The 21,630-nt window shown below is 51.0% G+C and overlaps 1 protein-coding gene across 1 annotated transcript in view; it reads left to right on the forward strand.

Annotated features, from left to right (window-relative positions):
* Positions 1-8,187: 8,187 nt before the first annotated feature.
* The window catches only part of tmem39a (transmembrane protein 39A), a 56,375-nt gene continuing 42,932 nt past the window's right edge, over positions 8,188-21,630 (forward strand). Inside the window, exon 1 of the mRNA XM_055644265.1 lies at positions 8,188-8,462. Coding sequence (XP_055500240.1) covers positions 8,425-8,462 — 38 coding nt within the window. The 5' untranslated portion in view covers positions 8,188-8,424. The remainder of the gene's footprint in view (positions 8,463-21,630) is intronic.

Below are 21,630 nucleotides of genomic sequence, written 5' to 3' on the forward strand. Positions count from 1 at the left end.
GCTGGAGGGAGCCCAGTCTCCACAGGGAACGTAGGGGTATCTCAAAACCCCGTAGTGCACGGGGAGGTGAGGGGCAGTCAGGCCCCTCGACAGGAGGAGTTCTGGCCTGCACGGGTGGGCCCAACAGAGGGGTGGCCCCAGCGTGACGGGGACCAGTTATGAGTTGGCCACCCGGAGACGGGTGGCGTTGTATATAGCATTGGTTTGTCTGTGGTTTGTGTAGTTAGCGTTTGGTAATTAGATATAGGGTTTTGTATAGCTACAGGGGAGTACAGGGACAGACAGTATGGGATCGAAGGGATGTGCTGTGGAAAAGTAGACCACAACAGACAAAATCAAAACCCCAAATGCCATTTTAGGCGGATAGCTTTGTGGAGGCAAGGAGGTGTTTTGCTTTGTTTTCCAGATGGGTAGCCCCGCCGTATGGATGATGGCAACGATGTGCCTCCGGATGTGCGTGGTGCGTCGCGGGGACACGGAGGAGTCCATCGGATTTGACTGAAGTGCGGTTACCCGCATGGTGCCCTCGCGAGACGGAATTATTATATCAGGCCCTGTTAAAAGACATGTTCCAGAAATTCCACAACCTGGATTTTGGAGACATAGACATAGAAGAGATGTATCGCGGGGGAGGGGATTTCACTTTGGGGTCCGGTAGGCAAAGACGAGGGGTGTTTAACGACGGGTATACAGCATTTAACACGGGGACGTCCATTATTAATAGCATGGACAACGTAGAACAGGCCTTGCAGATCAATCAGTTGAAGGGCCAGTTACGAAAGGTTCTGCGGTGGTAGGATCGGGACTGCACGAAGAGGTGGCAATGACTCTACATCTAAAAGAAATCATAGCACAATTGGAGACACATGCAAAAACGATAAACGCTTTGATTAAAGAGGACCAGAATGCGTCCAATCAGGCTGCACAGAATGAGGTGTGTGGGCTGTATGGTGCGTGGTTGTTGGGGGAGGGGAGGAGCAACCTGGAAGACCTGAGGCAAGGTCGGGTCCCCTCCTGGATAAGCAACCAGCACCTAGCAGCGCTACACCCTTATAACAGCACTTTGAGTCCTTGTCAGCTTCGTGTGGCCTCCGAGGCCTACCCGGTACCGGTGGATTGCGGAAAATCCAATCACACCATAATGGGAGTGGCCGTAAGAATCCCGGTGATGGGAACCTCGGCACGACCAGCTCCTCTGTACCGAGTGGAGAACGTGGGAGTTGTTCGTGGGGGGGGTGCATATTCCCTACGGGAAGGTCCCGCCCTATGTCATAGTGAGGGAGCAAGCTGTGACAGGGTTGTCGGAGCCGGGGAGCACAGGTAATCCTGTGTCCCCAGCACATGGGCGCTGAGGCTAGGCCTCAGTGTGGGTTCAGGGCTGTTGGGGCACAGCCTATAAACTGCACCATGGAGGCGATGGCAGCAGACCATGTCCCTCCACACGTGGTGTATATAGGCAGTGGGGACGTACTGTGTCACCACAAGTGCCCAGCAGTATCAGCACGGATCACAGCTGTGGTGCCCGATACTGCACAGCAGCTTCTGCTTTAAACCCAGGGCAGAAGTCCATGCGGCACAGCAGCGAATATTACCCATCCCCGAACCTTCTTCGGTTCACCTCTCGGTACGAGAAAATGTAACTGACTTATTTAACTATGTTGCCCATTTTGGGTATGATATTCCCCCAGTGAATGAAAAATTAAAAGAGTTGCTGTTGGCGGTCGAGTTGTCGCACAAACACTTCTTCTCCCTGGAACAAAAGACTCTGGATATCGCCAGGGAGATCGAAGAGATCAAGTCTCCAAGTTGGTGGGACCTGGAGTCCTGGATCATAGTTCCAGCATGGGTCCGCAATGTGCCCCATGTTCTGATCATCTGCCAGATGATCATTGTGCTGTATTTGCTATGCATTAATTGTAAATTTAAAAGGCGGAGGAGGATGGCCAAATTACAACAGCTGGTAAATCGAGCCGCCCGACGTCACCGTAACGACACCCCATCACTGTAAAATGTCTGTACTCTAGTGCAAGTTTTTGTACATATGTTGTAATTCCTGCGTTTTCAGGGAATGGTCGTGAGGGTACTGTATGGTTTGTGTGATTGATGTAAAGTAAAAGGTGTATAGTGTAAGTTAATGTGCTTCGAGGGTCTAGTTTAGCAATTAAGGGGGCTTTCGGGGTACATAATTTCACCTTCTCACCAGGAGTGTTTACAGCTCTTGAGGCTGGAGGATTGCCCACTAACTTTGTCAATCGATATGGTCCGTGCAAGCCTGGACGTATCGTAGGGGCATGTAAGTTATTGGGGGCAAATGCTCCAAAATCATGGAAGAACTTGGATAAGGACATGGACATTTTAAAAAGACAAATTTGCTGGCTGCAACGGAAAACCCCCAATCCACAAACCTGTCTGGCCTGTGGGCATCAAACAACTGGGCGAATGGTGTGGGGAGGAAAGGCTGAGACGGAGATAACGAGATTATCTTGGATACACAAAGGAAGGAACCAAGCCTCAGCAGACGGTGGTAAACAGGCCAGCCCAAGCTCAATCACCATCTTGGATGACCCATCCATCGAGACAATAGGAGCCCGTCCAGGCGATGGGTTAATGATCAGACTGAGGGATCATGACATCAGCAAACCCCTTATCATCGGAAGCCTATTGTTCATGCCAGATCGAAACTGGGTACAGGTGCACAACCTTTTATCCGAAGTTCCAAATAACGAAAAGCTCCGAATAGCGGACATTTTTTCGGTCCTTGAAGAAAGGTCCTTGAAGACGTTCACCGAGGGCGGCCCGCAGAGGTGACAGCGGAACCTCCGGTTGGTCCTCAAAGAAAGGGGAACTAAATCCCCATTCATAAAAGGGAAGGTGAGGGTATATTGCACGGGAGGGTTAATAATTGACAACCTGCTACTGCCTGCCCGCTGAGTTAAAAAGTTCCCACGGTAGACTCACGATACACAGTGCAGCAGCAGATTGTCGCTCCCTTCAGTTTCACCCCACCTACACCCCTCTGCTTCCCGGCCATGTGTGTGACCCCTTCCCTCCCCTCTCCAGCTCCCCGCCCATTGCACCGGCGTGGGGGCTTTGCACTGCACAATATCACGTCGGCAATGCCAGAAGGTGACTGCCATTCACCGGAGACGTCAGGACCAACGGGACACCGTCCCCCAGGCCCACTGCAAGCACGGAGATCCCAGAGACCAAAGCCAGCAGCAGCCCAGCCCCGTTCCAACTCCAGAGGAACACGCTCCCCGTAGGGACAGAAGCTGATGGTGTGCAAGGTACGTCTTGGTCTTGGGGTTGCGGATGAGGGGACGCAGCTCGGGCTGTGACGTCTCCGGCCACCCCCCTGTACAGGAGCTGAGGCTGGGAACTGTACCGCCCTTGCAGGTGAGCAGGAGAATGGGGTTGTTTGCAGTTGCAGAGGGAGGGGGCAAGGGCGGTACAGTTCCCAGTCTCAGCTCCAGTCCAGGGGGGCGGCCGGAGACGTCAGGACCAACGGGACACCAACTGCAAGCACGGAGATCCCAGAGACTCACAGCCAGCAGCAACTCTAGCCCAGCCCCGTTCCAACTCCAGAGGAACCCGGGTTGTGGATGAAGGGGCGCAGCTCGGGCTGTGGGCGAACTGCCACTTGTCGCTGTAGCGGCCCATCGGGGAGCGGGTTCTTGTTGGTCCTGACGTCTCCGGCCATCCCCCTGGACAGGAGCTGAGAGACGTCAGGACCACCAGAAGCCGCTCCCCGATGCGCCGCTGCAGCGACAAGTGGCAGTTCGTCCACAGCCCGAGCTGCGGCCCCTCATTGGGACACCGACCCCCAGGCCCACTGCAAGCATGGAGATCCCAGATCAGCAACTCCAGCCCAGCCCCGCTCCAATTCCAGAGGAACACACTCCCCATAGGGGCAGAAGCTGATGGTGTGCAAGGTACGTCTTGTTCTTGGGGTTGCGCAGCTCGGGCTGTGGGCGAACTGCCACTTGTCGCCATAGCGGCCCATCGGGGAGCGGATTCCTCTGGAGTTGGAGGGACAGGGAGACACAGCAGCTTTTGAGAATGGTGGGCAATCACTTCCAAAGTTCTGCCCACACAGTCAGTACACCTCTCCTACACTTGTCTCCCGCACTAAGATCATCGCGCAGAGAATGATCCCAGCCTAACCCTCCCTATTCTCTCCTATTCTGCAAGAAAAAACTACATTGAAAACTCAAACTTGCAATCGAGTAACTGCCGGGATCTAGGCGAAAACTCGCAAACTTGCGGATATGAGCCGAGCACTCTACCACTGAGCCAGCCGTTAAAATCTACGCTAAAAATCTTCCAATCCGAAAGCCGAAAAATTCCGAATTACGAAAAGTGTCTGGTCCCAAGGCTTTCGGATAAAAGGTTGTGCACCTGTATCATCAAAAGAACCCTTTTATCCAGAGGGCCACCTGGGGGTTTCAAAGGAAGCTCAGGTATAAAACAGAAGTCAAGCCAGAACTCTCTCTCTTTCTGCTCTGCTGGACAGCTCGTCGGCCTGTGTCGACCAACTGTAAGTACCCCAGTGACCTGGTGAAATTCCCGAAATAGGATAGAGGTTGAGAAGATAAAGGGGGTAAAATTGTGGAAAAGGGGTACTTGCAAGTAAAATTGTGTAAAGTAAGTTTTACGATGTGCCCGATAGTTTTCCGTCCATAGTCTTAGTTTAAAGCATAAGTTTAGCCACGTATTATGTAGTGTTGGTGAGATTCGATTTCACATTGTTTAATAAAGCCTGTAAATTTTAGACTTGCTTTGAGTCCATCTTGGTTTCTGTTTTCCCTCATCAGCACACTCTGGTCAATTCAACCTTTTATCATATCCCACTATAATTCCGAGGTCTAGAACCTAGGGAATCCCTTTTGTTGTATTCTCTTGGAAACCGCTCGAGTGGAGTGGTGGCCGTTTGACCCTCCGACAAGGGAGAGAATAACTCGGGCAGTTGGGCCCGAAGTGAAATAAAGGGAAACGCAAAACCCCTACAGCTGCCAGATTCAGGGACAATAAGATCATAAAATTTGCGGATGACACAACAGTGGTGGGACTCATTAGCGGAGATGACGACTCAATGTACAGGGAGGAAGTAAAACAACTAGTGGACTGGTGCGGCAAAAATAATCTAGAATTAAAAGTCGACAAAACAAATGTCGACTTCAGGAGGGCGCAGCCAAAACACACACCCCTCAACATCAGTGGCACCACAGTGGAGAGAGTGGAGAGCATAAAGTTCCTCGGTGTGCAAATTACAGACAGTCTCACCTGGTCCAGGAACACGACTGGGACCGTCAAACCATCAGCGACTGCACTTCCTGAGGAAACTCAAACAGGCCTCACTCCCCATCAACACCCTCAGGACTTTCTACAGGGGCACGGTGGAGTCTGTACTCACGTACTGCATAAATACGTGGTACTGCACCTGCAACTGCTCGGACAGGAAGGCCCTGCAGAGGGTAGTGAGGGGAGCAGAGAGGATCATTGGCGTCTCCCTACCCTCGGTACAAGAACTGTTCCAGAGCTGCTGTCTGAAAAAAGCTCAGAGAATTGCTAAGGACAAACTGCACCCCCTCCACATACACCTGGATCTCCTGCCATCAGGCAAGAGATATCGCAGCATCAAAGCCCGGACTACAAAACTGCTAAACAACTTCCTGCCACAGGCTGTAAGGCTGCTAAACAGTCACTCTGTACTCACAGTCACCTGATTCTGCGGCTTTGCACTGACATTTTAATAACTGGCACTGGCCACTCAAATCAGCTGCCACGGACATTTTTATGATGGTTTACTGTATTTTAACGTTGTGTTTTACCTGCTTTTAACTATTTATTTATACTGTTCCATCAGGGACTGGATTGTTTTTAGTGTTATTATGTGTGAAATGTTTTAAATTTCATGTGCGATGCTCCAGTATTCCCTGGGAAACGTCTTTTCATTTTGCACTGTACAACTGTTGCTCGCAAGATGACAATAAAGGTTGATTGATTGACCAATTTTATGAATTGATGAGTTCTTATTAAATGATGATCAATCACTGGAGAATGAAAAATGACTGGAAGATTTATAGGGTTCCAGAAAAGTATGGGCATAGAACCATATTGTATGAAAAAATTGCAAAATCAGCCTGTGATTCAATAACTTGCACAAGGATTTATTTATGTTCTGTGATTTCCAGCATCTGCAACTTTATTGCATTACATTTCGAACAGAAAGGAGCTGCAGTTCAAGAAGGAATGTATTCCAATGTTACATTCTGGAATGTGTTTTCTCCTCATCCTCTGGGTTTTTCCTTATTTAGTGCAACACTGGCTTCTTAAAAAATCTCCATGAAACTCTCTAGCCGTCCAGTTCTGCAAAGAACAGAGTATCTAAATGTATAATATGAAGATTATTCCAGAGGCTAACGCAAGAAGACTACTTTAAAATTTTACAAATTGTTGCCTCAGCCTTCTCTTCCAATAGCTTATTATTTTGTGTGATAATGATACCAAAATAAATCACAGGCAGGGGCATTTTCTCAAATTCCTTTGGCTTTGAAGCACAAACTAGATAAGCTGTGTAACTCAATGCCAGGCAAGGTTAAGTGCACCAATTGTTTTACAGTTGTGATTTCTATTCCAAACCTTCGAGACTAAACAGGTCAGATAAATAAAGGCATAAATTAGCTAAAAGGGGGTAAAAAAAATGAAACCATTATAATGAACCCTTTTGATACCACTACCCGCCTGCATTGCCAACTAGACATCTCAAAAGGTTTGACGCCAAGTGCTGCAGTAACTCAGCATCACTTGAGAAAAAGGTGCTGGGTTGGGGCCCTTCTTCAGAAATGAGTCTCCACACTACTGCCTCGTAGGCAACCGAATGACCCCGTCATTATGGGGTGCATTACCCACAGTCCCTGGTCTGCCCTAGTGCGCACCATGTTATCAACAGAGAAGAGGCACTTGCCTTCTCCGCTGGGGAACTTGAGGCTCCTGTATGGCGAAGGAATGGAAATCAAGGAGCTAAGTGATGAGGATCTTGGAGGGGAAACAGCACCCCCACCCATACACCTGTCAAATGTTCATCCATCTGACAATCACTCACAAACCTATCAATCACCTATAACCCAGTCAATCAGCCAAGACTCAAGAGTGTTTTATTGTTGCATTTCCTGACACGGGACAATGACATTCTCACTTGCAGCTTCATCACAGGAACGTGAAACGGGAAGATTGTTCCCGATGTTGGGGAAGTCCAGAACTAGGGATCACAGTTTAAGGATAAGAGGGAAGTCTTTTAGGACCGAGATGAGAAAATCATTTTTTACACAGAGAGTGGTGAATCTGTGGAATTCTCTGCCACAGAAGGTAGTTGAGGCCAGTTCATTGGCTATATTTAAGAGGGAGTTATATGTGGCCCTTGTGGCTAAAGGGATCAAGGGGGTGTGGACAGGTACAGGATGCTGAGTTGGATGATCAACCATGATCATATTGAATGGCGGTGCAGGCTTGAAGGGCCGAATGGCCTACTCCTGCACCTATTTTCTATGTTTTTATGTTAATCATGCCCAATGTCCACAAGAGTTTATTGGCAATGGTGAGCTGTCAACATTTGCACACTGAAGATAGAGACAAATTGCTGGAGTAACTCAGCGGGACAAGCAGCATCTGTGGAGACAAGGTTTTGGGTGACGCCGCGGGTGGAAGGGTGACCCATTGCTTGTCTCCACAGATGCTGAGTTACTCCAGCACATTGTGACTTTCTCCAGGGTAAACCAGCATCTGCACTTCCTGCCAATGGCCTGCTCCAACAGCCTTTGCAGTCATTGGCCCATCAGCGTGTCACTCAACGCAGCAACATCCAATGATGGTCGGTCCCGCCCCCGGGCAACGCTTCCGGTCCGGCGGCGCCCGCACAGACGTGGCGGCCGGAAGTGGCGGGTGACGGACATCGGGCTGACCAACGGGGCGCCGTCGCTGCGCTCTCCCCCCCCCCCCCCCCCCCCGACACGAGACCCCGCGGCTCAAACACCGCGCGCCCAACCGTCGCACAACCGCCGCCGCTGCAATGGCGCCCGGGTGGTGGGTGGTGGGTGGGTGTGAGCGGGAGAGTGAGAGTGAGAGTGGGCCCGGTCCCCGCCATGGCTCCCGCTGGTGCGGGTTACCGGTGGGTGGGGGCGGGACTTCCGCTCGCAGGTTGCGTTGCGGCGGCGGAGACGGCGACGGCGCGGGGATCGCCACGTCGGAGACTCGGAGCCGGGGACATAGACGGACATAGAGGGGGTAGATCAGCGGCCCCACACGGACCACACGGCGGCGGCGGCGGCATGAGGTGGCGGGCGGCCACTGACGGCTCCACATCCCCCCGCCTTCCAGCGGCCCCATGTCGGCCCCCGCACCGCGCACTCTCCCCGTGCTGAGTCCATGGTGGCGACGCGGCGCCGGAGCCGCGGGGTTAATGTGTGAGTGTCTCCCTGCTGACTCTTCCCGCCCCGGGCCGCACACAACCCCCGCCCCCCCAGCATTCCCCCCCAACACCAACCCCCCCAACACCACCCCCCCACCCCCAACACTACCCCCCCCCCCCAACACCAACCCCCCACCCCCAACACTACCCCCCCCCCACACCAACCCCCCACCCCCAACACCACCCCCCCCCCCAACCCAACACCAACCCCCCCCCCACACCACCCCCCCCCCAACACCAACCCCCCACCCCCAACACCAACCCCCCCCCCCCAACACCCCCCCCCCCCACCCCCACACACAACCCCCCCCCCCCAACACCAACCCCCCACCCCCAACCCCCCCCAACACCAACCCCCCCCCCCCCAACACCAACCCCCCCCCCAACACCAACCCCCAACCCCCACCCCCAACACTACCCCCCCCCCCCCCCCACCCCCCCAACCCACCCCCCACCCCCCCCCAACCCCCCCCCCCCCAACACTACCCCCCCCCCCAACACTACCCCCCCCCCCCCCCACACACCCCCCCCCAACACCAACCCCCCACCCCCCAACACTACCCCCCACCCCCCCCCAACACCAACCCCCCACCCCCAACACTACACCCCCCCCCACCCCCCAACACTACCCCCCCCCCAACACTACCCCCCCCCCCCAACACTACCCCCCCCCAACACCCCCCCCAACCCCCCCCCTCTCCCCAACCCCAACACCACCCCCCCCCCCCCCCACCCCCCACCCACTACCCCCCCCCCCCCCAACCCCCCCCAACCCCACCCCCCACACTACCCCCCCCCCCCCCCACCTACCCCCCCCCCAACACCCCCCCCCCCCCCCAACAACCCCCCCCCAACACCCACCACACCCCCCCCCCCCCCCCCCCCCCCCCCCCCCCCAACACCCCCCCCCCCCCCCCCCCCCCCCCACATACCCCCCCCCCCCCCCCCCCACCCCCCCCCCCACCCCCCCCCCACCCCCCCCCCCACCCACCCCCCCCCCCCCCCCCCAACCCCCCCCCCCCCCCCCACCCCCCACCCCCCCCCCCAACCCACAAACCCCCCACCCCCAACACCCCAACCCCCCCCCCCAACACCAACCCCCACCCCCACACCCCCCCCAACACACCAACCCCCCCCCCCAACAACCAACCCCCCCCCCAACACCCCCCCCCAACCCCCCCCACACCCCCACACCAACCTACCCCCCCCCAACACCAACCCCCCCACCCCCAACACTAACCCCCACCCCCCAACACTACCCCCCCCCAGCACCGCAACCCCCCCCCAGCACCGCAACCCCCCCAACCCCCCCAGCACCTACCCTACCCCCCCCCCCCCCCCCCCGCTACCCCCCCCCCCCAGCACCGCAAACCCCCCCCCACACTACCCCCCCCCCCCCCAACACCAACCCCCCCCCCCCCACACTACCCCCCCCCCCCCCCACCGCACCCCCCCCCCCCCACACTACCCCCCCAACACCGCAACCCCCCCCCAGCACCGCAACCCCCCCCAGCACCGCTACCAACCCCCCCCCCACCAGCAACCCCCCCCCAGCACCGCAACCCCCCCCCCAGCACCGCTACCCCCCCCCCAGCACCGCAACCCCCCCCAGCACCGCAACCCCCCCCCAGCACCGCAACACCCCCCCCCCCCCCCCCCAGCACCGCCCCCCCCCCCCAGCACCGCAACCCCCCCCCCAGCACCGCTAACCCCCCCCCCAGCACCGCACCCCCCCCAGCCCCTACCCCCCCCCCAGCACGCAAACCCCCCCCAGCACACGCAACCCCCCCACCGCAACCCCCCCAGCACCGCAACCCCCCCCCAGCACCGCAACCCCCCCCCCCCCAGCACCGCAACCCCCCCCCAGCACCGCAACCCCCCCCCCCCCCCCAGCACCGCAACCACCCCCCCCCCGCACGCAACCCCCCCCCCGCCCCCCCCCCCAGCCGCAACCCCCCCCAGCACCGCAACCCCCCCACCGCAACCCCCCCCCCACCGCACCCCCCCCCCAGCACCGCCCCCCCCCAGCACCCCCCCCCCCCACCGCACCCCCAGCACCCACCCCCCCCCCCCAGCACCGCAACCCCCCCCCCCCGCACCCCACCCCACATCACCGCCCCCCCCAGCACCGCAACCCAGCACCGCAACCCCCCCCCCAGCACCGCACCCCCCCCCCCCCAGCACCGCAACCCCCCCCACCACCCCCCCCCCCACAGCACCGCACCCCCCCCCCAAGCACCGCACCCCCCCCAGCACCGCACCGCCCCCCCCCCCAGCACCGCACCCCCCCCCAGCACCGCTACCCCCCCCACACCCCCCCCCCCAGCACCGCAACCCCCCCCCAGCACCGCGCACCCCCTCCCAGCACCTCACACCCCCCCCCCAGCTCCGCACCATTCCCCCCCCACCCCCCCCCCCACGCACCCCCCCCCACCCCACCCCCCAGCACCGCGCCCCCCCCCCCCCAGCACTGCGCCCCCCCCCCCCCCCAGCACCGCGCACCCCTCCCAGCACCTCACAAACACCCCCCCCCCAGCTCCGCACCATTCCCCCCCCACCCCACCCCCCAGCACCGCACCCCCCCCCCCTCCCCCCAGCACTGCATACCCCCTCTCGGCACCAAACACTCCAACCGCACCGCGCGCGCGCCCCCCCCTCCCCCCTGCGCCGCACACTACCCCCGGCACCACTCGCTCCCCCCACACAAAAACTTTTGTTGCACACTAAACAGACAGACAATACGTGATTACAATCGAGCCATTAATAGTGTACAGATACGTGATATAGGGAATAACGTGAATAACATTTAGTGCAAGATAAAACCAGCAAAGTCCACTCAAGGATAGTCCTAGGGTCACCAAAAAGGTAGATAGTAGTCTTTGGTTGTGGTAGGATGATTCTATTGCCTGATAACAGCTGGGAAGAAACTGTCCCTGAAACTGGTGGAGTTTGTTTTCACACTTCTATACCTTTTGCCTGATGGGAAAGGGGAGATGAGGGAGTGGCCAGGATGCGACTCGTCCTTGACTATGCTGCTGGCCAAAGATCTTATAGCATCTCTGCTATAGGATCTTTGCTGCTGGCCTTGCCGAGGCTGCGTGATGTTTAAATGAAGTCAATGGAAGGGAGATTGGTTTGTATGATGGTATGGGCTGCGTCCACAGTTCGCAGCATTTTCTTGCAGTCTTGGTTGGAGCTGTTCCCAAACCATGCTGCGATGCATTCTGATAAAATGCTTTCTACGGTGCATCTGTAGAAGTTGGTGAGACCTGCCTGACCTGTTGTGTTACTCCAGGTTTGTGTCTTTTTGTAAACCGGCATCTGCAGTCCCTTCAAAATATCACGGAAGGATGCTAATGCTCATGCAGTTGATTTTTTATCTGCCCACGTGTTCCCTTTACTAACTCCAAACTATCTGCAAGGAGGTGAAACTTTGTTCCTTGCATTTGGCCGGCAAATGAAACAATGCCTGGGGGGGATCAATTTGTCCGCAAGCTATAGATTTTAAAATAATTTGTGCTCATCAAGTAGAAGCTGCTTTCTTTATTTTATTTAGTTGGCAAATCCAGAGAAAATCAAAAGGATCACTTTGTTCACAGGCTAAAGATTTAACAAGTTCAGGTTTACATTTATTGTCACAAGCACCAATTGGTACAGTGAAATTTGAGTTACCATGCAGCCATACGAATAAAAAAGGACACAACACACGATAGAATTTAACATAAACATCCCCACACAGCGGAATCACCGTTTCCCACTGTGAGGGAAGGCAATAACGTTCAGTCCTCTTCCTCTATGTCACCCGTGGTCGGGGCCTTTTTGAGTCCTCCACAGTCGCCGGTAAGGCGGCCCGATGTTCAGGCCCTCTCGCCGGGATGATCGGAACGGAGAACACTCAACGGCTTGGGGTTTCAGAATTGTCCGCTTCCTACGACCACGGCCCCCGAAGTCTACAGGCCGAGCTGGGCAGAGATTCAACACTGGCACCTCTCGGCAAAGGCATCCCAGGACTCCGCGATGTTAAAGTCAGCGCCCCCCCCACCGTGACTAGAAGCTCTGCAACCACAGCTCCACGATGTTAAAGCAGCAGGCCCAACACTCTGGAGCTTCAACACGGCGATCCCCAGTAAGGCATTGCCCGCTCCACGATGGTAAATCAGTGCTGCGCTGCTGCTGAAGCTCTGGTCGGTCTCCGGCAGGAAAGGCCGCGCCAATCCAGATGGTAGGCCGCGAGGGGGCGTGTTGGGGGTGCGAAGACGCGACTCGGAGAATAGTCGCGTCCTCGACCAGGAAGTGACTGAGAAACGGTTTCCCCCTTTCATCCCCCCACCTCCCCCACATAAAAAGACTAAAAAACCTCCAATTAAGTGGGTCTTTGAAAGGAATGTGATTAAATATGAAATTGCACAAATAGAGTGGTATGTCATGAAAGGCAACTGAAAGAGTCCTATATTGCCGTAATGATACGGGACAATGTTATGGACAATGGTCTGAGCCCGACTGTCACCGCAGTAGGGAATGTGAAGACTTTTTTTCATAATCAGAATTAATAAAACCGCAGATGCTGTCACGCAGAAACATTAATAGGAGTTGCTGGAGATGCTTGTGTTCAGCAGCATTTGTGTAAAGAAAAAAATAGTCTAGGATGGAAGCTGTTCCTTTTTCCACAAATGTTGTGACCTGCAGAGTGATTCAGGCATTTTCTTTTCCATAATCATGATATCATAATCCAGACATTACTGTATAATTATGTTTTCCATAATCATAATTTTATTCTCCATAATCATGTGTTAGTACATAGAACAGTACAACAGCAGTGCAGCGATAGAATTGCTGCCTTACAGCACCAAAGACCCAGGTTCGATCCTGACTACGGGTGCTGTCTGTATGGAGTTTGTACGATCTCCCCGTGAGCGCCGTGGGTTTTCCGCGGGTGCTCAGTTTTCCTCCCATGTTCCAAAGACGTACAGGTTTGTAGGTTAATTGGCTTCGGTAAAAATTGTAAGTTGTCCTTAATCTGTAGAATAGTGCTAGTGTACGGATTCGGTAGGCGGAAAGTCCTAATTCTGTGCTGTATCTCTAAAGTCTCAAAAACACAGTGCTGGAGTAACTCAGCTGGTCAGACAGCATCTGCCTATGACACAGATGCTGCCTAACTCGCTGAGTTACTCTAGCATTGTGTCCTATGCAAGACTCAAGCATCTGCAGTTCCTTTTGTCTCATTGTTAGAACGCTATATCCCAAGTGCCTGCTGAAACACAGTGCTTTAGAGGAATTTCTTTTGTTTACCAAAGGATATGGTTAAGGGCCAGTGATTTATGGGGGCAGAATGGATGGCACCATTTCAATTGCTATTGCAAAGTAGGCTTAATGGCCTGATCTGTAATTTTATGAACTAACTTGGCCGTGTAAGTTCCTGTCACTTTACCACAACATAAATTTGTTCAGCCTGTGTACTGGCAATTTTTCTTTAAAATTCATTTTATTTTGGAAGCTGGGTATTATTGGCGTGGCGAAGCGATGAGTTAACCAGGGAGCTGCAGAGGGAACAATTTCTGGAAAGCGGAAAGGGATAGAGATGGGAAGAATTGGCTAATGGTGGAATCCCCTGTAAAATTTAGTTTAGAGAGAGCATGGAAATAGGCCATAAGGCCCACCTAGTCCATGCCAACCATACGTTAGCACACTAGGGACAATTTAATTTTTTTTTTACCAAAGCCAATGAAACTACAAACCTACATCTTTGGAATGTGGGAGGAAACCGAAGCATCCGGAAGAAACCCACACGGGCACGGGGAAAATATACAAACTACGTACAGACAGCACCCCTAGTCAGGATTGAACCCAGGTCTCTGGTGCTGTGAGACAGCAGCTCTACTGCTGTGCCACCCTGCTGCCCTGATATAATATAATAGCAGTATTAATATAACGTTAATAGTACTTGTTAGTACTTGTTCCATATACTGTACTTGGAACCCTTATTTTAGGTAGAAATTATTTTAGACTTTCGGGGTATATATACTGAGCTTTTTGTTATGGGCTTTACAGAGTACTATGTTTACATATCTGTTGTGCTGCTGCCATTACGAATTGGACATATGGCAATAAAACACTCTTGACTCTCTGGACCCCTTTACAAGTGACTGCCGGGCATGTTGAGGGTAGTGCACATGTTGCCCAGTGCTGGGGGAATGAGACACTTATGTAAATGCTGGCGTACATCATCACAGGTGATGTTGAGCTGCTTGAGTTTAATCTGCCAGATCAAGTAGAGCGCATTCTATGATGTTCCTGGTTTGTGCTTTATGGATGTCAGGATGGTCATGGGGTGTCTAAAGGCGACTCGCTTGTTGCAGAATTCCCAACTCTGCCATCATAGCCAAATCTGTTAAGTCAACAGTAGTAGGACCACTGCTGACCTACACTACTGTGGTCAAGTAGACATTCTGCTCAATTTATCCTAGGGTGGTCGCCAGTGATGCACATGGTGGTTATCAAGACTACGTGGTTAAACTCTGCTTTTTGGAGTTGGCTACGTGGATACATAGAGAGTGGAGGAATATGGATCACATGCAAGCATAGGAGTTTAATCATGCTTGGCACAGACAGTGTGGGCCAAAGGGCCTGTTCCTGTGCTATCCTATGCTTGTTGCTTGCCACGTGTGTGACTGGTGTTATTTGGCACTAATCAACAAATGCCTGAAAGTTGTTGAAGCTTTGAAGATTGCCTATAGTAATATGAACAGATTTGAGCATGCTATGGTCATCATCAAATACTCATTTCTATGTCGTTGTGATGAAGGCCGGAACAAAGTAGTCAACAACAAAAATTGGAAATGTTTTTGGTGATTATGCACCAAGTGATAACACTAGATGCAGTCTTCATCATTTGGTTTAGTTTATTGTCACGTGATCTTATAGAGGTGTATAAAATCATGAGAGGAATAGATCGGGTAGATGCACAGAGTCTCTTGCCCAGAGTCGGGGAATCTAAGACCAGAGGACATAGGTTTAAGGTGAAGGGGAAAAGATTTAATAGGAATCTGAGGGGTAACTTTTTCACACAAAGGGTGGTGGGTGTATAGAACAACCTGTCAGAGGTGGTTGTTGGGACAGGGATTATCCCAACATTTAAGAACCAGTCAGGTACATGACTAGGACAGGTTTGGAGGGATATGGACCAAACGCAGGCAGCTGGGACATGTTGGCCGGTGTGGGCAAGTTGAGCCGAAGGGTCTGTTTCCACACTATCGCTCTGACTATGTGTCTCGAGTGCACTGACAAGCTTTTGTTGGTCGTACATGGGCATGGCTCGATTGTAATCATGTATTGTCTTTCTGCTGACTGGATAGCACGCAACAAAAGCTTTTCACTGTACCTCAGTACATGTGACAATAAACTCAACTAAGCTAACCAGTCAGTGGCAAGACAATACATGATTATAATCAAGCCCTCCACAGTGTACAAATGCAGGATAAAGGAAATAATGTTTAGTGCGAGATAAAGTCCGAGTAAAGTTAGTCCCAGGGTCTCCAATGAGGTAGATAGTAGCTCAGGACCACTCTATGGCTGCTGATAGGATGGTTCAGTTGTCTTGATAACAGATGAAAAGTCGAATGATTGGTAACTTGGTGAATTAGATTTGTCTTTATAAATGTTGTCATTCATAGTGTAAGATATTGAGGATGGGACCAGGGATATCTTACTGCAAGTGTACAGGGTCTTGGACGATCGCACCTTGAGATGTGATTCAGCATTTCCACTTAAATCAACCTTCAATACCCTCGGAATGACTGGACGTATTATTTGCTTCCCAGTAATATCTGGTTTAGAATATGCCATATTCCACTTGAGGTGGAAACAGGTTTTCACTTTAGAAGGAAGATATTGAGTATTGGCAGTATCCTGGAATTGGGCGGAGAGCTGGCATGCCGGAAATGCATGCACAAAACCCAATGCATCTCTATGTTTAAGTAGAAGACATAGCTTTAAGGAGAGGGCAACGTTTACATGATGTGGAGGCTCTGGAGAAGGTGCAGAAGTGGGTTACTAGAATGCTGTCTGGATCAGAGGCTATTAGCTATAAGGAGAGGTTGTGCTGGATTGAGGGGAGACCTGATTGAAGTATGTGACAGATACGATAGACAGTCAGAACATTTTTCCTCGGATGGGAATATCAAAGACAAGAGGGCATAGCTCTGTGAGGAAAGAGGGGCAAAGGTTAATGGAGATATGTGGGGCAGTTTTATTGCGGTGGGTGCCTGGATCACGATGCCAGGAGAGGGGTGGTGGTTTGAGGCTTTTTTAATAGGCACATGGATATGGAGGGATATAGAATAGCTGGGATGTAATGTTAAAATTGTACAAGGCATTGGTGAGACCAAATCTGGAGTATGGTGTACAATTTTGGTCGCCCAATTATAGGAAGGATGTCAACAAAATAGAGAGAGTACAGAGGAGATTTACTAGAATGTTGCCTGGGATAGGTTGAATAAGTTAGGTCTTTATTCTCTGGAGCGCAGAAGGTTAAGGGGGGACTTGATAGAGGTCTTTAAAATGATGAGAGGGATAGACAGAGTTGATAGAAACATAGAAATTAGGTGCAGGAGTAGGCCATTCGGCCCTTCGAATATTTGATGTGGACAAGCTTTTCCCTTTGAGAATAGGGAAGATTCAAACAAGAGGACATGACTTCAGAATTAAGGAACAGAAGTTTAGGGGTAATATGAGGGGGAATTTCTTTACTCAGAGAGTGGTAGCGGTGTGGAATGAGCTTCCAGTGGAAGTGGTGGAAGCAGGTTCATTGGTATCATTTAAAAATAAATTGGATAGGCATATGGATGAGAAGGGAATGGAGGGTTATGGTATGAGTGCAGGCAGGTGGGACTAAGGGAAAAAAAGTTGTTCGGCACGGACTTGTAGGGCCGAGATGGCCTGTTTCCGTGCTGTAATTGTTATATGGTTATATGGATATGGATCACTTGGAGGCAGAGGAAATTAGTTTATCTTGGCATTATGATCAGCACAGACACTGTGGGCTGAAAGGCCTGTTCCGTGTTGTACTGTTCTATGATTGATAAGAGTTACAATGAACAGTTTGTCAATGCACTTTCTAACTGATCCAAGTTCTAATGGTGGTATCAGCAAGTGGATTAAAGCACTTAATTTAGTATGTCAAGAGACAAATGTGGTTTTCCTTTAGCTTTTACATTGTGGTTCAAACTACAAAGTAATTTATCATGGTGCAACTCTACACATGGCAAAATTCCATGCACTAGTATTAGTTGGAATCTTGCATCTGTCATCTTGAGTAAAGGTGTATTGAGGGCAATTTGACCAGTGTTTTAAAAATGTTGAATTGTAACGTGATTTGTGTAGAGAAATTCCTTGTGATGGACAGAGTACAGGGAAGATTTACAAAGATGTTGTCACAACACGAGGGTCTGAGCTACAGGAGAGGTTGGGCTGGCTATGACTATACCTTGGAGCGCAGGAGGCTGAGGGGTGATCTTATAGATGTGTAGAAAATCTATACAAAGTCTTTCACCAAGGGGAGGGGAATCAAGAACCAGAGGACACAGGTTTAAGGTGAGAGGGGAAAGATTTTATAGGAGGATGGTGGGTACATGAACAAGCTGCCAGAGGAGGTAGTTGAGGCAAGTACTATAACAACATTTAAAATACATTTGGACAGGTTCATGGGTAGGAAAGGTTTTGAGGGATATGGGCCAAATGCTGGAAGGTGGGACTAGTATAGATGGGGTGGGCATGGATGTTAGGCTGAATGGGCCTCTTTCTGTGTGCATGTTTCTATGACTTCATACATCATGCCCAAATACCAATCTTCATACCAATCGACCCATGTTCATATCAATCGACCCATGTTCATACCAATCGTCCCATGTTCATACCAATCGACCCATGTTCATACCAATTGTCCCATGAAGAAGATTGAGAGGGGATCTTATAGAAACTTACAAAATTCTTAAGGGGTTGGACAGGCTAGATGCAGGAAGATTGTTCGCGATGTTGGGGAATTCCAGAACAAGGGGTCACAGTTTAAGGAGGAAGGGGGAAGTCTTTTAGGACCGAGATGAGAACAATTTTTTTTCATACAGAGAGTGGTGAATCTGTGGAATTCTCAGCCACAGAAAGTAATTGAGGCCAGTTAATTGGCTATATTTAAGAGGGAGTTATATGTGGCCCTTATGGCTAAAGGTATGGAGAGAAGGCAGGTACAGGATACCGAGTTGAATGATCAACCATGATCATATTGAATGGCAGTGCAGGCTCGAAGGGCCGAATGGCCTACTCCTGCACCCATTTTCTATGTTTTTATGTTAATCATGCCCAATGTCCACAAGAGTTTATTGGCAATGGTGAGCTGTCAACATTTGCACCCTGTAGATAGAGACAAAGTGCTGGAGTAACTCAGCGGGTCAGGCAGCATCTCTGGAGAAAAAGAATGGGTGAAGTTTGGGGTCGGAACCCATCTTCAGTCTGGTTCCAACCGGAAATGTCAACCATTTATTTTCTCCAGAACAATCAGTGAAAAGGATGCTGCTTAATGAGAAGTCGGTGCAGAAGTTTATTTTTGAAAAGGTTCCAAACGGTTTATTCACTTCTGCTTTTGTTAACTTAGTGGTGTACAGTCATTGTTAAATTGTCAAAGGTATTGTGAAAGGTTCATTGGTAATGCTATACTTAAAGGACAGCACAGTGGTATAGCTAGTCGTAGATTTATTTTTAATATGTAAGTAATTATAGGAAGAAACTCCTTACGAGTGGCCAGTTTGGAGCTGACAACGCCGAGGATTGAGTGGGGAAAGCTCCACGTTGAATGGCATTACTAACTCCGTTAGTATTTTCAGGTGTAAAATGCAAAATGCGTGCCTCATTTAAAATGGCAGGAAAATGAAAGGCTCTCTGTTTCAATGCCAATGCTCCAGTTTGGTTTAGTGGCTCGGGGTCCATTCCATGTGTTTTCTCAATGCTAAACATCTCAATTTGTTAGCAATACGAAGTAGTGTAAAGTTTAACTAATAGTCATACAACACAGAAACAGGCCCTTCAGCCCAACCGATATGCTACATCTAAGCTAATAGTTTAATAATGGAGTATCACCAAGTCAAGTTTGTTGTCATATCCGAAGTCTAGTGAGGTGCAAGCACAATGACAATCTTGGGTTCAGGAACATCACAGGCACATAGAATCATAAGTCACACAGAAATTTTGCAAGACATTTCAGCGAATAAATGACTACAATAAATAAATACATCAGTGTCAAGTCATCGCTGAGAGAATGAAGCAGCTGGGCTTGTACACTCTGGAGTTTAGAAGGATGAGAGGGAATCTCATTGAAACATATAAGATTATTAAGGGTTTGGACACTCTAGAGGCAGGAAACATGTTCCCGATGTTGGGGGAGTCCAGAACCAGGAGCCACAGTTTAAGAATAAGGGGTAAGCCATTTAGAACGGAGACCATATAACCATATAACAATTACAGCACGGAACCAGGCCATCTCGGCCCTACAAGTCCGTGCCGAACAACTTTTTTCCCTTAGTCCCACCTGACTGCACTCGTACCATAACCCTCCATTCCCTTCTCATCCATATGCCTATCCAATTTATTTTTAAATGATACCAATGAACCTGCCGACACCACTTCCACTGGAAGCTCATTCCACACCGCTACCACTCTCTGAGTAAATAAGTTCCCCCTCATGTTACCCCTAAACTTCTGTCCCTTAATTCTGAGGTCATGTCCTCTTGTTTGAATCTTCCCTATTCTCAAAGGGAAAAGCTTGTCCACATCAACTCTGTCTATCCCTCTCATCATTTTAAAGACCTCTATCGTCACCTTCTGCGCTCCAGAGAATAAAGACCTAACTTATTCAACCTATCCCAGGCAACATTCTAGTAAATCTCCTCTGTACTCTCTCTATTTTGTTGACATCCTTCCTATAATTGGGCGACCAAAATTGTACACCATACTCCAGATGTGGTCTCACCAATGCCTTGTACAATTTTAACATTACATCCCAGCTTCTATACCCAAAGAGACAAGGAAACACTTTTTCCCACAGAGAGTTGTGGAATTCTCTGCCTCGGAGGGCGGTGGAGGCCGGTTCTCTGGCTACTTTCAAGAGAGAGCTAGATAGGGCTCTTAATGATAGAGCAGTCAGAGGATATGGGGAGAAGGCAGGAACGGGGTACTGATTGGGGATGATCAGCCATGATCACATTGAATGGCGGTGCTGGGTCGAAGGGCCGAATGGCCTACTCCTGCACCTATTGTCTATTGTCACAATTGGAAATAAAACCAGTCCACAGTAGTGCAAGAGGTGGTCCGTAGAGTTCCCATGTCTATAGAATTTGGGTAGTGCAGGTCTGCTCAAGAATCAGATGGTTGTAGGAAAGTATCTGTGCCAGGGCACAGCAGTAGAGTTACTGCCTTACAGCGCTACAGCACCTGGGTTCAATCCTGACAATGGGTGCTGTCTATACGGAGTTTATATGTTCTCTGTGTGACCGTAAGGGTTTTCTCCAAGTTCTCCGCTTACCTCCCACACTCCAAAGACAAAAATATTTGTAGGTTAATTGGCTTGTTCTAAATGTAAAAATTGTCCCTAGTATAGGGTATTGTTAATGTGCGAGGATCACTGGTCGGCGTGGGCTCAGTGGGCGAGATACGGTCTTTCTGTGCTGTATCTCTAAACTGACCCTGGTGGTGTGGCTTCTGTACATCCTGCCCGATGGTAGCAGTGAGGAGAGGGCACGGTTTGATGGTGGGGATCCTTGATGACTGATGCTGCCTTCTTGAGGCGGCGCCTGGTTTTGACGGTAGAGGCCACCACTCTGCAGCCACTTGCATTCCTGTTTAGCACCAGCTGAACAAAAGATAGGATAATAATTTGAAATGCAACAAAGTACTCAGTGTTGCATTCCTACTTACTCATGTCAGTCTCTCATGTAGCCGTAATACAGGCAGCGTTCGTCAATTGTATGACTTGCCGTGAGTGTGTTTTAATTTGTGGTGTGCGTTCTGAAATAAGGATAGTTTTGTTTATTGTACTGTTGACTTGTGTCATATAATGATCCCAGCAAATTTATCTTTGCTGTTAAGTCAAGGGCAGTGAATGAATGAGTCGAGTGGGAGCA

Source organism: Leucoraja erinacea, chromosome 13 (genome assembly GCF_028641065.1).
Source record: "Leucoraja erinacea ecotype New England chromosome 13, Leri_hhj_1, whole genome shotgun sequence".
NCBI lineage: Eukaryota > Metazoa > Chordata > Chondrichthyes > Rajiformes > Rajidae > Leucoraja > Leucoraja erinaceus.